This window comes from Zalophus californianus, chromosome 14 (assembly GCF_009762305.2).
Source record: "Zalophus californianus isolate mZalCal1 chromosome 14, mZalCal1.pri.v2, whole genome shotgun sequence".
Lineage (NCBI taxonomy): Eukaryota > Metazoa > Chordata > Mammalia > Carnivora > Otariidae > Zalophus > Zalophus californianus.
The window spans coordinates 19,499,493-19,516,338 of NC_045608.1; the positions used below are offsets into that span (position 1 = coordinate 19,499,493).

At 54.4% G+C, this 16,846-nt stretch overlaps 1 protein-coding gene across 3 annotated transcripts in view; it reads left to right on the forward strand.

The window, feature by feature from the left end:
• The window catches only part of MYO18B (myosin XVIIIB), a 264,358-nt gene that overhangs the window by 12,445 nt on the left and 235,067 nt on the right, over positions 1-16,846 (forward strand). For all 3 annotated transcript variants that reach the window (XM_035724040.1, XM_035724041.1, XM_027577179.2), the window contains exons 2-7: positions 1,986-2,090; positions 4,097-4,255; positions 8,282-9,559; positions 10,118-10,184; positions 10,986-11,098; positions 12,411-12,587. In XM_035724040.1, the coding sequence (XP_035579933.1) occupies positions 2,052-2,090; positions 4,097-4,255; positions 8,282-9,559; positions 10,118-10,184; positions 10,986-11,098; positions 12,411-12,587 (1,833 nt within the window). In that variant the 5' untranslated portion in view covers positions 1,986-2,051. The remainder of the gene's footprint in view (positions 1-1,985; positions 2,091-4,096; positions 4,256-8,281; positions 9,560-10,117; positions 10,185-10,985; positions 11,099-12,410; positions 12,588-16,846) is intronic.

Here is a 16,846-nt window from a genome sequence, read left to right on the forward strand (position 1 = left end):
GTGTTTCGGTGCCCGCTTCCCCAACAAGCCTCATACAGGTGCAGCTGCTTGGGAAAACAGCTTGGTGGTTTCTTAAAAAGTCAAACACGATGTGACCCCAAAGCTTAGCAGTGCCACGCCCGGGGATCCACCTAAGAGAAATGGAAGCATATGGCATACAAAGCTTTATGGGACTGTTAAGGGCAGCGCTTCTCATCGGGACCCCCGTAAACAAGACGAGGGCTATGCGTGCGATGGCACGCCAGTTAGCATCAGAGAGGAATAAAGTGGTCCGTACACGGCCATGCGGATGAGCCTCAAACACGGTCTGCAAAGTGGGAGAAGCCAGACACAAAAGATCGCAGATGCTAGGATCCCATTTATAGCCAACGTCCAGAAAAAGCAATCTATAGCAATAGACGGAGATTTAGTGGTGGCTCGGCGCTGAGGGAGGGTACAGCTAGTGGCTGCAAATGGTCTGGAGGGGTCTTCTTGGGATGATGGGATTGTGGTCTTGGTTGCAAAACTCTGGGAACTCATCTAAGGACGTCACACTGTGTGCTTACAAATGGGCAGATCTTACAGCTGGCCTTAGAAATGATAGCTCCGTGGAGCTGTCTAAGAATGTCTCCTAAATACCCTTCTTGATGGATTCATAGTGTTCCCTCAAGTTAGGTGGGCTGGGATTTATTTGACCTTGTCTAGTTACTGCACACCAGGGGTTGTGTCTCTGGTTTGGGTGCTCTAAGGGACCCAGTGATAAAAGTTTCTGCTTTAGGATTACTTCCTCACACTTGTTTTCCAGAAGAGGCCTTTCTAGGGCAAAAGTTAAGTTATGAACGTTTGTCAAGACTCTCAATTTGATGCTGGGGATGTTGGGGGAGGTTGAGTTGGGGGGTTCTTTTCTAATTTTTTTTGGTACATTGGGCACAGTGGCAATAAATGAGCCCCCTTTATAAAAAAAGGCTCTCAGGATGATGTTAAACATGCTAAATCGTTTCCCCCCAAAGCACTGGGCTAATGAATAGTTTTGGTTCCTGTCTTTTCCTAATGCGTGGGGTCAAATTGTGGTGTCAACTGCCCCCTCACGAAGGAAAAACACACTATTCTGTGCTATCAAAGTCAGGACTGTGGTTGTCCTCTGGGGCACACACGGTAACTTAAGAAGGCGGAGTGAGGGAGCGTCATGGGGGCTGAAATGTTTTGTTTATTTTTAAAAGTTTTTTTTAGAAAGAGAGTGTGTTCGAGCAGGGGTGGGGGGTGGGGTGGAGAGGGAGGGGCAGAGGGACAGGGGGAGAGAGAATCTCAAGCAGACTCCCTGCTGAGCACAACGCAGGGCTCGATCTCACGACCTGTGAGATCGTGACCTGAGCCGAAACCAGGAGTCAGACACTTAACCAACTGAGCCAGCCAGGCGCCCTTGTTTTGTTTATTTTTGAATTGAGCTGTGATTGCCATCCAGTGAATTAATTGTACAGCCGGGTGAAATTTTACATGTGATGCACTTGTGGGCCCCCTCCCAGATCAAGATAGATAATGTGTCCATCACCCCAGGAGGTTCCCTTGTGCCCCTTTCCAGCCCAAAGCTAACAGCCCCTCCGACCTTCAACACCATAAATTAGATCAGCCTGATCTTACAAATAGAGCGGTGTTTTTTATTCTTCATCAGGGTGCTGGTTAAATAGATACGGTCTTTGGGGGAGAGCCGCTGAGCTGTATACTTCTGTATTTTCTGACATGTGTTATGTCTCAATGACAAATCAAAGTGTGGGGTCAAGGAAAAGAGGATTTGGGGGCGCTGTCCACCCGGCCACCGACTCCGTGCCTCCGTGCCGACCGGGTCCTCCCCGGGGGACTGTGCCTAGCCGTGTGACCTTGGTCTGTGGCGCTGCTGGGGGGTGGGTGGGAGGAGGGCTGCGTCCAAGAGCTAACCTGTGTCTCTCTTCTCTCCCCCACCCCACCGCGACTCCATCTGTCCGTCTCGTGTGCTGTGTGCATCCATAAAGCCACATTTCGTGCTGTCCAGCAGGGAGCGCTGTGTCATCCCATCTCAGCCCTGACACCGCCTCGGCATGGCCATCTCATCACGCCTCGCCCTGTGGGAGCAGAAGGAAAGTAACGTTCAGGGCTCAGGCTACAGCTGTAGGGCCAACCGCCAAGTCAGAGGACAAGTCAGAGCATGGGTGGCCCAGGCTGTCCCCTCCCGCTTCAGGCGAGGAGTCTGGCATCCAGCGCCTCCCTGTGACGTGTCCAGGCCCCCCTTCCCCCCATCCATGCCCTCTCAGCCAGCTCTGGTTAGCCACAGCCTCTCCAACCCAGTTCATGATCTCCTTGAACTCCTCCCATGACTGCTGGGTCTCTTCCGGTTCCTCAGTAGGCTGCGGGGGAATGAGGGTAGACCAGCTGTCCTGTCTGGATCGTCATGGCCGCTCCCATGAGCACTGGGCTTGTGTGGGCGGTGGGGCAGAGACAGAGCTGTTGGCTGCCAGACTTCTGCCGTGGAGATGTGTTTCTGTGGTTCCTGCCTTCTGTCACCATGGAGAACTGGAAACGGGCCCTTCTTCCCAGTCATTCTTTTCCCCTTTTGTATTTTCTCACAAGATACCACGAAGGGCTGTCTCTTTCTCTGATGCCTCCTAGCTCCTTCACCGCACATCCCACCCTCGTGTATGACTTGATGCATGGGAGGCTGAGGGGTGGGGTGGTTGAGAAGTTCTCTCTGGCTGCCTCCGGGTTGCCTTTGTTCCTCCCGGACTGATCTGGGGGTAGCGTTGCGAATAACGCTGCAGGAAGAAGAGGCTGACACCTGCTGAGTGGGTCTTAAGCTTCACCTGTCTCATGACATGACTTTCAGTCCCCATCGAGAGGGAGAGGCGTGGGGCCCACGGGAGCCCAGCCTCGCATGCTCCCTGCTTCTCTCTCCCTGGATAGAGGTCTGCATCAACTGGCCTTAACCCCTGGCCTCTGCTTTGTCTCCTGGTCTCTCCTATCTCCTTTGGATTCCCCTTCTATCAGCTGGGCTGCAGAGATCAAGTCTTTGCCAGCCACACATGAGGACTTTGATAAGGAGCTTATTTTAGCCAGTGTGTGGTTCTGCCATAGAAAGCCCTGCAGATTTTTTTTTTTCCCTCCGGGGCAGCCACAGTGATGCTGGTTAAAGATACAGCCCATTTGGCAAGAGCAGGTCACGTTGCCTCAATCCCTAGGTCATTGTGGTCCACACAGGAGTCTCAGCTACATGCCAGCTCCAGTCAGCTTGGGCTGAGGCCATGTTTCTAGTGTAAAATGCCAGTATCCAGCCTGCCAGCTTTCAGATCCAGTGTGGGGAGCCTCAGGCTGCCTGGATCCTTGTTTAAGGGCCATCAAGAAGCCACAGGCCTGGGTCACCGGAGTGGGCTGTCACCAGAGGGTTGGACTTTATTTATTTATTTATTTATTTATTTATTTTAAGATTCATTTATTTATTTGAGAGAGCAAGAATGAGAGAGAGAGAGAGTACATGAGAGGGGGGGAGGGTTAGAGGGAGAAGCAGGCTCCTCGCTGAGCTGGGAGCCCGATGCGGGACTCGATCCCGGGACTCCAGGATCATGACCTGAGCCGAAGGCAGTTGCTTAACCAACGGAGCCCCCCAGGCGCGCCAGGGTTGGACTTTTATATAAGCCATTCCTTACCCTCCCATGTTCCTGGCATGCTGTAGGTGAGTAACTGACTGACTGTTATTTTAACTGCAAGCTGAGGCAGAGAATGTGCATGGTTCCCTGGGGTCCATCCCCTTTTGGAAAAGCTCCTTATGGACCAGGTCCTCCCAGAGTCTGTTCCATGCCAAGGAAGGGAACCGATGGGCCAAGCTCACATCATGAGGAAATTGATTCCGGGCAGAAATCACGTTGACAGGTTGGCCTCTGCGGCTCAGGCGTTCCATTTCCATGTGCTGTCTCAAGGTGTCCCAGAGCCCCGCCCAACCTCATCTGCTTCGCTGCAGCCTCTCATACATGCGCTTGGTCATGTGTGTCCTCCTCAGCCTCCTCCCGGGCTCCACTGCAAACTTTTCAAAGGTCGGCTTGCTCCCACCGGTTCACTCACTGAGCTTTCTCTTTCTTTGCCTCCGCAAAAACAGATTCGGGAGGAGGACAAGAGCCCTCCACCGTCTTCGCCCCCTCCCCTTTTCTCTGTCATCCCAGGGGGTTTCATTAAGCAACTGGTCCGGGAGACAGAGAAAGAGTCCAAGGAAGCAAGGCTGAGGAAAGAGGCAGTGCTCGCCTCTCCAGAACAAGAGGTAAGTGGCCCCCCAGGAAGGGGACTGGGTGCCAGTCAGTCACCATCTTGCCTTTTCTCCTGCTCTCCCGGCTTGGAGGAATGTCCTTTCTTCAGCTGATCTACCGAACTCCTATGCCTCCTTCAAAACCCAGCCCAAATAGTACATGTCTGAAAAGCTCTGCCATTGCCTTCTGTCCTCCGACTCCCACAGCACCCTCTGTGTCTGCCTTAATTGTGGTGGCATAGTTCAATATTTGGAGCACCTCCTGTAGAACTTGGCCCAGAGTGAGTGCTCAGCAAATGTTTGTTTAATGAATGAAGGAAAGAAGGATATCAGCTGATGTGCAATTATGGGGATCTTTTTACCCCTACTTTTGCAGAAAGAGGAACCTAGATGTTAGCTAAGGACATGGAGTTGGCTTACTTTACATGGAAAAGATATTGAGTGACTGGTTATGTTCAGTTGTTGGTGATAGGTGTATTGGTTGTTAAAATATCAAAACCTCTTCCTACCAGGGGGCAAACAGGTGTGACCCCAGGCCCCCCCAGCGCCCTCCAGCTGTCCCTCCCCTGAGTCCCTCAGAATGGCCACATGCCAATAATTAAAGGGTTAATGCTTGGCACAAGTAGGGACCTCAGTACCCGGCTCCAGTTGGCATCATTTCTGATGGGTCGGTGTCCGCTAAATCCCCTAACTATTCTGAATAGTGCCGCAGGATTGAAGTCGTTGGACAAGATACAGCCCCTGTGCTTTAAGGACTTGCAAATTTATCCCTGATGGTGACCAGTGCTGCCTCCGTCCTTTCCCCCCAGGTCCTTAGCCAGGGAACCCCAGGCAAGATGATGAGGCTGGACACCGGGCAGGTGGGCTTGGGTGTTAGCACTGTTAGACAGACAGGGCACCTCCTTGTGTCTCTCCAGTGCCCCCTTGCGGTGGAACAAATACTGCAGTGATTGGGCTGAGTGATCTGGTGGCCCCCCGGGGCCTGGAGTTGGCTTGGGGCCTGGTGACCAGCCAGGTTCTGCCTCCCACTGCCCTTCAGCTATTGTTTGCCTGTCCGGTCCCCCGCGTGCCCGCACCTGTCCAGTTACAATGGCTTCACTACATAACGGCAGCAACTGTAGAAACACCCCGGCCAAGTCTTCTGGGGGAGGATTACGGGGAGGATGGGCTGTGTCCCCACCCCTGCCGGAGCCGGGTGTAAGTTGGGGCCAAAGTCAACCTCCATAGGCTGTGGTTAGGTCATGATGCTATGTGGGCATGTGCTGTTTATTACTAGACGAGGTTCACTTTGCCGCTCATAGGCTCCCTTGAGCTCCTCTGCAGCAACGGGGTAGATGGGATTATACCCACTTCTCAGAGGTGGAGGCTGAGGTTTAGAGAGGTCAAAGCAACTTGCTCAAGGTCAATGAGGCCAGATAGAGGCTGAGCCAAGGCAAGGGTCTGTCTGTTCTTTGCTCTGGTGAGCCGCCTTGGGAAGGGCCAGTCTGGGGAGCAGGGTGGCTGATGTGGCCACAGAGGCCTGGGCAAGAAAGTGTTCCACAAGGCTGCAGACCACGCTGGTGTCACGGGGCACAAGTTAAGGAGCAGAGCTGAGCACAGGATGGGGACAAACTGTCACCCCAGGGCCTAGGCAGGGACTCAGAGCCAAGCCACAGGATGGACAGGCCTCAGACCACAACAGGTGTCTGGACCGTGGGCCAAGATGTTCCTGGGGCGGAAGCATGGCAGCCTCGGGACATGTTTCTGCAAGGCAGTGAGTCCTGGCTGGTTCTTGCCAATTTAATTTCCTTGTCCCAATCGGTAAATAACTGGATTCTCTCCTTAACCCAGCACAACTGGTGTCCCAGCACAAGGTCCTCGTGTAATCCTTGCAAGGAGCCATTAGATTCTGTCACCAGTTTGCAGGGAGTTAAAACAAGGCTCAGAGAGGTGACTTGGTTTTCTGAAGGCCAGGCAGCCAGTGAGAGATAGGGAGAGGCTGGGACAACCCTGGGGCAGAAAGGGACCCATATTGAATGTCAGGAGAGCTGGGTTCCAGGCCCCATCACTCTGTGTGGTCCGGGCCTCGGTGTGCTCATCTGTAAAATGGACGTGTGGGAGTTGCCTCTTGGCCTCAGTGATTCTAGAGGTAACTCCTCCCCCGTCTACCGAGAAGGCCGCAGAGCGGACTTGGGGTTTTGGTGACTAAGAAAATCCAAAGGAGGAGAGTCCATGGGTGGGAGGGAGGGTAGAGTGGGTTATCTTGTTTGGCTCAGATCCATGTTACTGTCTCTGCTATGGTGGTTTGGTTAAAAATAAGGCACTGACTCACTTTTCAAAAATGGTATAGACAGTGGTGATGTTTGCCAAGTGCAGCCAAGCCCCTTTCCCAGGCTAGGTCCTGCCTGGCTCCTGGTCAGATTGAGCCACTAAGCCGTGAGCCCTGGAGCTGGGGTTCTGCGTCCTGACTATACAGGGGAATCACCTGGTGGGGGCGCCACAACCCAGATCAACTCCATCCGACTCTCTGGGACTGGGACCAGAGCATCAGTATTTTTGTAAAGCTCCCAGGAGATTCTGGTGAGTCCTAGGGACAAATAACGCTGTTAATATGCATCAGTTAAGGGCACTGAGTTTAGAGTCACAGACACCTGCCTGACTGTACATTCTGACTTTGTCTCTTGGGCCACCTGATATCCTGTGTTCCCTTCTTTATCTGTAGAACGGTGGGGGGAGGGCATTCAGAACCTACTTCACTGGGTCCGTACTGGGGTTAAGTAGGATATGATGGCGATGTAGGGCCCTTTGCAAAAGGGATCTATGTGTGATGGTTATTATGACTATCATCATCATCATCATTACAAAGCTGTAGACAGAGACCGTGTCCTTGAGGCATCCACCACCTGAAACGGGACAGAAACACGTATTGAAGCTCGAATGGGATGCAGACGGTGATCATTGCTGCAGACGGTGCACAAACACGGTGCCCCGGGGCCTCCGGGGTGGTGAGACAGGTTCTGACTGAGGTCTGCAGGCGGGGATTTGCGGAGGGGATGGCATTTGGGCTGGGTGCAGAAAGATGAGTGGAGCACGGGCTGGTGAAGACAGAAGGAGCATTCCAGGCAGCAAGCTAACGGGAACAGAAACAGGGAAGCAGAGAAATGTCAGATCTGGTAGGAGATGCCCCCATGTGGCTCAGGCATGGGGACAAGCAGGGACAATAAGACCAAATGGAGTTGGTGACTCCTCGTTGAGGGCTTTGAGTGGCAGAGGATGGTATGGAATCATTTTCCTGTAGGCTAGAGGACGCTGCCAAAATCTTTTCATCGGGTTTAAAATAATTGGCAGCAAATCGAAGGGACAGCAGTCCAGACTAAGACAACGGCCCAGGTGAGTGTGGAGCCAGGCTTGGGAAGGGAGACACAGGGGTGAAGTCATGCAGGGTGGAACCAACATGGTCCTGGGGCGTTGGGTGCAAGAGGAGGGTGAGAACCCCAGACCCCCCAGGTCCAGGTTTGTGGGAGGCCAGGGTCAGCGTGGTCCCCAATGGCAGAACGCAGACTCAGGCAGGCAGTGAAGCCAGGCATCAGGGTGGACCTGCCCCCCCGGGGTTCTTTCTCTAATCGGGGAGGGAGGACCTACTCTGTGCTGGGCTCAGTTTCCTATATTGTCATGAATCATAAAGCTCGTCCTTCGAGGTAGGCCATGATGATCCTCATTTTATTGATAAGGAAACAGGCTCAGAGAGGGGAAGTAGTTTACCTAAGGCCACACAGCTAACGAATGGCAGAGTGAGGAGCTGAATTTGGGTCTGCCGGGCTCCAAAGTCCACTCTCCTTCCACTCTGTCACTTGGTCTTGAGATGCCAGGCCAAGGTCCAGGGTGTTGGGGCTCGGCTCTCTGCCTGGCACAGTGCCTGTCAGATACTATAGGTGCTTGAAAGTCTTTGGATGGATGAATGGCTGGGTGGACAAAGGAATGAGTGAGTGAGTGAGTGAGTGACCGAATGGCAAAGCCGGCTGGTCCGTAAGCAGCTAAGTGTGGTTGTGGCCTCTCTCCTAGACCCCGGAAATTTCCACTAGCCAACCCAAGAGCAAGTCCAACAGTGGCACCCAATCTGGAAATCAGCAAATTTGCCAAGGCAACCAGTCAAGCTCTCCGCAGAACTCAAACATTCCGGGCAAGGAGAGTGAGGGGGCCGGCCCTGCAGACCCGGTGCTGATGACCAGCATCAATGGCGAGAAGCCCCAGGAATCGGGCCCCAGTGGGACACCAGCCAAAAAACCCCTGCCCTTCAAGAGAGGTGTGAGACGGGGTGACGTGTTGCTGATGGTAGCCAAGCTGGACTCAGACTCAGCCAAGCCAGAGCAGAAGACCCAGCCCCATGATGCCCCTGCCTGCAAAACCCCACCCCCAGCCACAGACCCTGGAGGGGAAAAAAGGGGGGGGACTCCAGCGACTCCTCGTGGCCCCCAGGCCGGCACTAAGGACACAGCCCCAAAGGCTGAGAAGACTCAGACTGAGGGTGTTGTGGACCCAGGAATGGGGCTACCAACAAAACAAGGTGCAGGGGGGCAAGGGGGCGGGGCCCCCCAGACCAAAGGGCTGAAAGGGGGTGAGCTCCAGGGTATAGAGGGGACAGGCGAAGGGGGGCGGCAGGAGACAGCAGAGAAGGGGGGAGGGGACCCCCCAAACACAATGGCAAAAGGGAATCTCTCCAAGGATGCAGGTGAAGGGAAGTGGGCTAGGGCCCAAATCCAAATGAGAAAGTGGGGAGGCTCCCTGGGCAGAAGGAGCAAGTGGGACGGTCCCCAGAGTAAGAAGGACAAAGAAGGTATGCTCCCAAGTAAGGCAGAGAAGTCAGAGGACCCGCAGGTCAAGGCGGAGAAGGTGAGCAAAGGGCAGGGGGAGCCCGGGAAGGTGGGGGAAGCTCCCGCACAGGTAGAGAAAGCAGGGGAGCCTCAGAGTGTGCGTGGGAAGGCAGGTGAGCCCCAGGCTAAGGTAGGCAAGGAAGGGCAACCTCAGGGTGAGTCCGCGGAGGCAGGTAAAGCTGGGGGAAAGACAGAGAAGGGCCGTAAAGGACCCGAGGAGGTGGGTGCACGCAGGGGGACCCCAGCAGCTGCTGGGAAGCAGGGCCGGCCAGACGGCAGAGGGCAGAAAGCCGGGGAGCCCTGCGCAGGAGCAGATGATGGGGCCGAGGCCCCGGAGCCGGAGCCGGAAGGACGCAGGCCACTTGCTCTGGAGGGCCAGGCAGAAAGGTCTCAGACTCGGAAGGGGAGTGAAGAGGGGCCAGCCCTGCCGGAGGGGAGCAAAGGAGGACAGAGCGAGGACTCGGATCAGGTGAGGGGCTGCAGCCCCGGGAGTGGGGCGGGGCAAGAGGGGCCCTCCAGAGAGGGAGGGACGGGACAGACTTGCCCCTGCGGGTGAATAAGGCGGGACAGGAGATGGACAGGAAATCGGAGAGGGATGGCCAGCTCGGGAAGACGGCATAGCACTTCCGCCTCGATACGCTGGGGTCTGGAGGCCCCCACTGCCCCTGGCCTGGGGTAAGATTCCCCACAGCATGAGGGGGGTCCCAAGAATGGGAGATGTCCTCTCATGGCTCAGCTTACTCACTGTGTCACGTGCTAGTTCTCAAACTTGCATAAATAGATTGCTCAAAATGCAGATTCCCGGGCCCCACCTTGGAGCCTTCATTCAAAAGGTCAGGGGTGGAGCCAAGGCATCTGCATGTAAATAAGCACCCCCCTCCTTGCTCTCCCTTAGGGAAATTCTGATTTCAGGGGTGCTGGATCACACTGTGAGAAACTCCCATGTAAAGGGTTCGCTGCTGACTCGGGGTGGGGTGGGTGTGGGGCTGGGTCCTCTTGGTCTGATTTATGTGATCTTTGCTCTCAGGCTCCTGAGGACAGATGGTACGAGGCAGAGAAAGTCTGGCTGGTTCAGAAGGATGGATTCACTCTTGGTAATTAGGGGTTTTAGCACCTAAGTAGGGGAGGGTTTAAGTATTTTCCTCTTGTGCCCCCTCCACTGCTAGTTGTATTTGCCAGATCACAGTTTGGGGCAGGGGGAAGGTGAGGGGCAAGGAGGAGCCGAGTCTAGGGTGGGAGTCTGTGGCTTTTGGACCGGGAAGAGTTGAGGATCATTTGACCCATGGCAGCTGGTCTACTGGGGACTGTTTCCAAAGGCAATTACGCCTTGGTAACTAACAAAAGTTCATGAAGGCATGGAGCATTGGTGGGCTCGAGTGTTCCTCGAGGAAATGAAGCGTAGTGCAAATGGGCAAATAGATTTCATCTCACGAGTCCACTTCTGTCAGTTAGTTGGGACCACCCTCTACTAAGAAGCAATTATGAGTCCCCATCAGAATGCAGCCGGGAAGAGTGATTGATTAGTGATGTCTGCCATGGACCCTGGAATGGGAAGTGGCAGCTGGTATAGCATTATCTGCCATCCCAGGTTTAGATATGAGATGGGTCAGTGCACCCAACCATCAGGGTGCCTACCCTGTGCCTGGCACTGGGCCTGATGATTAAAGCCCAAGGTGAGTCAGACCCAGCTCCTGTCCTCAAAGGGTTCGGGGCCCACAATTCAGAACCCTCCATGTGAGTAGGCCCCCAAGGGGAGACAGTGCTGCCCCTTTCTGACCCAAACCAGGATACCTCTTTAAACTCCCTGGTCTGGCTGCTTGGCTTCGAGCCTGTCTTTTCTCTTTGTCTCTCTCTCTCTTTCTCTCTCTCTCTCTCTCTCTCTGGGCTGTCACCAGCAACTGTGTTGAAGCCAGATGAGGGGACAGCTGACCTGCCGGCAGGAAGGGTACGACTTTGCATCGATGCTGACAAAACCATCACCGAGGTGGATGAGGAGCATGTTCATAGGGTGAGCTCTCTGTCCCCCTCCCCACCTGCTCCGTACCTTCTTTCCCCACCCGTGCATGAGACTTCCTTGTACCTGACTGCACATACTGGAGGGAGTTGTAAGGAAGACCATCATTGATCTCATTGCTCTGCTGGTGGTATATTGTCAGGAGGCCATTGCTCTATCCCAGTGTTCTCTTCATGGGACACATGAACAGACATGTGTCAGAACTGGGAGTTCCGCTTGATCCAAGGAAGTGCTGGCTTTTCATTTTATGGACATTGCAAATCGTGCTACAGAGCATGTTTCCCTTTTCACCCTGGCTGCCAGGGAACTCAGAGCCAAATTTGAAACTTGCCATTAGCTATAGCTTAGGTTTCAATGGCTTATTATTTGGGGTATTAACTTTTCTTTTGGTTGATAAGCCCAGTTGTGTTTTGCATAATTTTTGTAGTACACATGAATCTTTTGAGATTTAGAGTCTAATGATGGAAAAAACGGTCCTGTCCTGATCCCTTTCCACCTCTCACAGCATACTAATCAAGGTGTTTCTTCCAGGAGCTCCTTGTGGGTCTCATTCATCATTCCTCCTTCTCTACTCTCAGCCCGCCCCAGGCCCTCTACTCCTGCTGGTGTTCAGAGTTTGTAGCGGGCCCCTGTCCTTAACAAAAAGGCTGACCCATGAGGAGCCTGAGCTTGACCCAAACCACATAGCATCAGGTCCAGAAAACTCTTTGAAGCTGGAAAGAAGAGTAGGAAGCTTTTTAGAATGAATGCCCCAAGGAGAAGCTGCAATCATCCCTTGCTTCTGGAAGAGTTTGGATGATGGGCGATCAGAGAAACGGGGCTGTTTGGAACTGGCCTTCATCCTCGAGTGTCACAGAACACCCACAGGGCTCCCTGGTGAGACCCAGAGAGGGGACAGCAGGCACAGACATTTGCTCACTCTGGACCACCACCCTTCCTGTGGTGTTTGAGACACAGGAACCTCTCCGAATCTTGCTGTGTCTCTCTGGAGCATCTCCACTCCCAGGGCAGTGAGTGCAGGAAGGAGGACCAGCGGGAAGAGACAGGTGGCTCTCAGGATGTATGAAGAGCAGGGGTGTCCTTATTTCATCTGTAGGGTTCTGTTTCTCTCTCTCTCCAGAGTCTTCGCGTTCTGTCCTGGTCTGCGGCAAACAGCTCTCCAGGGACTGGGTCACCGGGGCTCTGTGTGTGTGCGTGCGCGCGCACGCCTGTGTGTGCATGTGTGTGTGCGCACGTGTGCGCGCGCAAGTAGGGCTGCTGGTGGTGGTATGGAGGCCCAGAGGACACTTTGTGTGATGCTTCACAGGCTAACCCCCCTGAGCTGGACCAGGCTGAGGACCTGGCCTCCCTGGTCAGTGTCAACGAATCAAGTGTCCTGAACACGCTTCTACAGCGCTACCAGGCACAGCTGCCCCACACCTTCAAGGGGCCAGACCTGATCGTCCTCCAGCCCCCAGGGCCCCCAGCGCCCTCTGCAGGCAAGGTGAGCAGGGTCATGGGGTCAGGGCCAGGGCCAGGTGACTGACGGGTGGGGTGGGGTTGGGTCCCGTCTGCATCTCAGGGGAAAGCAGGGCAGCCAGAAGCCCCCTGGCAAACTCGTCTGTGAGTAGACAGAAGATCCGGGGCATTGTGGGCATGGTGGTCATCGGGGACCTCCTGAGCCCCCTCCGTAGCGGGGAACGATGGGTCACGGCTGGAAACAACGGGGGCGTTAGAGACTGTAATAATGACAGAAAATATCGACCGAATATCAGCTCCGTGCCAGGCACTGCTTCAAGCACCTGTACCTAGTAGCTCAGCTAATGCTCACACACACCTGCAAAGATAGGACCTTTACCAGCTGCCTGTGGCAGATGCAATCTGCGGGGCCGGCCCTCAAGTTCCGTAAGGGGGAGAGCTGGGGGTATGACCCAGGCCGAACTCCATGTTGCACATTCAAGAGTTCCAGACACACACATAAATCAGGAACCGGAAGCCTCGATTTTGCTTTTACTTGTTTTTTTTTTTTTTTTCCTGCAAAGTGTAGAAATGGCTGGTTTTGGCAAGACAGTCTCAGCAAAGGCAAGCTCTCAGCGCCCCCTTGTGGCGACGCCTGCAGCTACACCCGAGCCACCTGAGCCCGATCCCCTCCTGGTCCCACAGGCTGTTGATTGAGATACTGAGGGAGGGTCTCCTCGATGCTGGGTGTGGGGGAAAAGAGCAGGGAAGAAGACAGAGAAGGCTACCCTTGTGGGGCTTCCATTCTCGAGGAGGAAGACATGCTAGACCAGCAAAGACAACAGTGGGTAGAGCAGCTGAGTGTGGGGGAGACAGTGGGGAGGCCGGGACCAGCGGGGACTGGGTCACAGCAGGTCTTACACGTAGTCATAAGGATTCCGGCTTTTGCCCTGAGTGTGATGCCAGCTTCTGGGGGGCTTCAGCAGAGACGTGAGATGCCGCGGGTTATCAAAGACTCCCCTCGGCTGCTGGGTGGAGGGTAGGTGGAAACGGGATGAAGTGCAGGCAGGACGCCTGCTGGAGGTCTTACCTGGGCGCTGTGATGAGGACTTCACAGTTGGGGAAGGCGCAAGCCTCTAGCACAGCCGCTAATGCCCCCCACCCCGGGGTGACTTGGAAGGATCACGACCTCTCTTTGGCCTCGTTGTTCTCATCTGTTAATTGGGGATGAAAAGCTGCATCTTGCCCCCTGGTGTGCCATGGGACAAATCTATCCATAGCCCCCAAATGATGCTAAAGTCCATTAAAAAAAGGGCCAATGGCTCTGAACCTCCCTCCAAGACTCCTCTTCTCTAGGACACCCCACCCCACCCCGTCAGGTGCTCCCCAGCCCCGCCCCCGCCCAGCCGGGTTGTCTGTGGGCCTGTGCACTCTCCCCTCCCTTGCTGTGAGGCCTATGCTCCTGCTAGTACAGCCCCAGGCCTCCGAGCCTTCCAAGAAGCTGGGTGGTTCCGCTTGCTCCTTAGAAGCCCCTGGGAGATTTCGTACAGGCCCCTACAGTGAGGCAGATTCTTGCTGACCATTCTGGACTGAAGTATCCGTTGCAGAGCCTGGGCCAAGAAGCCTAAAAGTGTAGGCATGGGAACATGCTCCGTAAGGAGGAGTTTGAGTTAGGTGATGCCCCAGAAGCCTGTAACCCTGGGATGGGAGCGAGCCCCCCTCAATGGTCCAGCTTCCCAAACCCAAACCCGAAACCCCCTTCTATGCTTTGGCTGAGTCACGTCTGGTTCCTCAAATGGCCACCAGGTGGGAGCAGAGACCTGCGGTGAGCCCGGGCCTGGGGCCACCTTGCAGATGGGCTTGGTGGAGCCTGGGGCGGGGCTGGGGGGGGAACCTTTCTCACTGGGGGCGGCTGGGAGCTGAGTGCGTGCCTGGGGGTGCAGGGGTGCGTGGGCGTGAGCACGGGTGTGAATGTGCGCAGTGTGGACGGGTACAGCTCCGTGTAACCGTGGCCTCTACTACTGGGTGCGCGTGCCCGTGAGCACCATGCAAAGCATGTGTGCATGCGTGTACCTGTGTGTGTGTGTACACGGGGGCCTGGCTTGGGAGGATCCTCCTTTTGCCCTTCCAGCTCCCCTCCTGCCCCCGAGGGGGCTGACAGGTGGGATAGCCTGTCCCTTGAACTTCAGCGTTCCCCGAATGCGAGGTGGCTTCTGGGCTCAGACCCCAGGGCCCTCTGCCTGCTGCATGCCCGAAGGCCATGTCCAGCCAGTGCGGGGGCGTGTCCCACCTTTGCCAGCTTTGGGGATCCCGTTGAGCCCTGTGTTTTGTGTCAGGACAGGGACTCATTATTGTGTCTGGGTGTCTTGGGCAGGGAAGGCCCGCAGAAGATTGGGGGCCAAAGGTCCAGGCGAGGGGACGAGCCGCCATACTGGGGTTTGCACCCCTGGTCCTGCTAAGGCAGTGGAGAGGGCAGATGGGGTCTCGCTGGGCCCCAGGGTCACCTCCTTGTCAGGCCAGGCTTCGGATGGCCTCCTCCAGCCGGGCCCGCTGCCCTGCCCATTTTGGTGCCTTTCCACTGACCACTCTGCCTCCCGTTGGCCTCTTGCCTTCCACCCAAAGGCCACGCTAAGCAGACTTTTGTCAAGGTCACCAGTGGTTTCCCTGCTGCCCAAACCCATTGCCAAATGCGCAAGTCTCTGGTTTCCCCTTACTTGGCCCCCAGCAGCATTTGGCGTGGCCAAGCCACCCCTCTTCCTGCAGACGCTCCCTTCCTGAGCCCCAGGACTCCGCTGTCCTGGTTTCCCTTCTGTCCTGCCTGTCGTCCTTCTCAACCTCCGTCACCCGCTGGTCTCCCTGACCTCCCCAAGGCTAGGTGCGCCGAGCCCATCCCCACACCTCTTGTCTCCTCCTCCTTAAACGCCCACTTCCTTGGGGATCTCATTCAGGCTCATGGCTTTAAAATGTCTCCCATGAGATCTAGTTTAATTCTTTGTTTTTTTTATCATCTCTCTCGTCCTAGCAGAAAGCAAGCTCCGCAGGGCAGGGCTGTTTTGTTTTAAGTCAGATTTATTAAGGTATAACTTACACACGGTTCGATTCAGTCTTTCCAGCTTATAGTCCTGGAAGTTTCCAACACACACGGATAGTTGTGTGACCAACTCCGCTATCAATTACAGGACAGTTCCTAGTTCTCTGGACCCTGTATCGTCACCCTCCACTCCCATGTCCTGCCCTTGGCTGCCACTGATCTGGGTTGTTCTTTTTTTTGTTTTTTGGTTTTTGGTTTTGTTTTTTTTTTGGTCCCTAGAGTTGGGCTTTTTCTGAAAAGTCATATAATTGGAATGGTGCAGCCCGTCACCTTTGAATTGGCTTCTTCTACTTCCCACAATGCATTTCACGTTCAGCCATGTTACTGCAGCCACTGGCCCGTGGCCCTTGTACTGTGTGTGTGCCCTGGCCTACCCTGCTCACCGGGTGACCAGTTGTCCCAGTTTCCTTAGGATGGAGGGGTTTTCCAGGACAGGGGACTTTCAGTGGTCAAACCTCCATGGCAGCTTACCTTCATTCCCTCGTTCAAAGGCACTTGGGTTGTTTCTAGTTTCCAGTGATTTCAAATATATATCCAATAAAACCGGTGCCATTGAGGGTTTTTGGTGAACTTATACGGTCGTTTCTCTTGGGTAAATACTTAAGAATGAGATTGCCGGGTTGGATGATGAGCGTACATCTCACTCTTTCCCGGAGTGACTGTATCATTTTAACCTTCCTACCGGCATCGTATGAGACTTCCAGTTGCTCTGTATCTTCACCAGAACTTGATAGTGGGTGTTAAAAAATTTTTTAAGCTTTTTTTTTTTAAAGGCATTCTAATAGGCATATAGATTTTCTTTACCCATTTTGTGTAGCGCTGTGCCCTCCAGTGCCCGAAACAGTGCCTGCCGCATAGTAGACACTCCATATATATATATATTTTTAATGAAGAGTAAATGAATGGCTGAATGGATGGCTGAATGGAGTGGAGGACCTCAGGTATTACCTAAAACTGTTATGACAAATACATGGCATATATACCACCAGCTACCCCATGCCTCATTCTGTTTCCGTGGCAGACATCAGTAATCAATCTTGCCATTTTATCCAGCTGCCTCATTCTGGGCAAGTACTAGCCAGTAATGAGCTAACACAAGCCTCTGGGGAGCTAGAGAGGAGACCCAGACCCGGAGTAGGCTCAAAGGCTGCTGAAGGACTCACAGTGGGTCAGGGGCAAGACTAGACCCCAAGGCTGGGCTTTTGCCCGTAAAA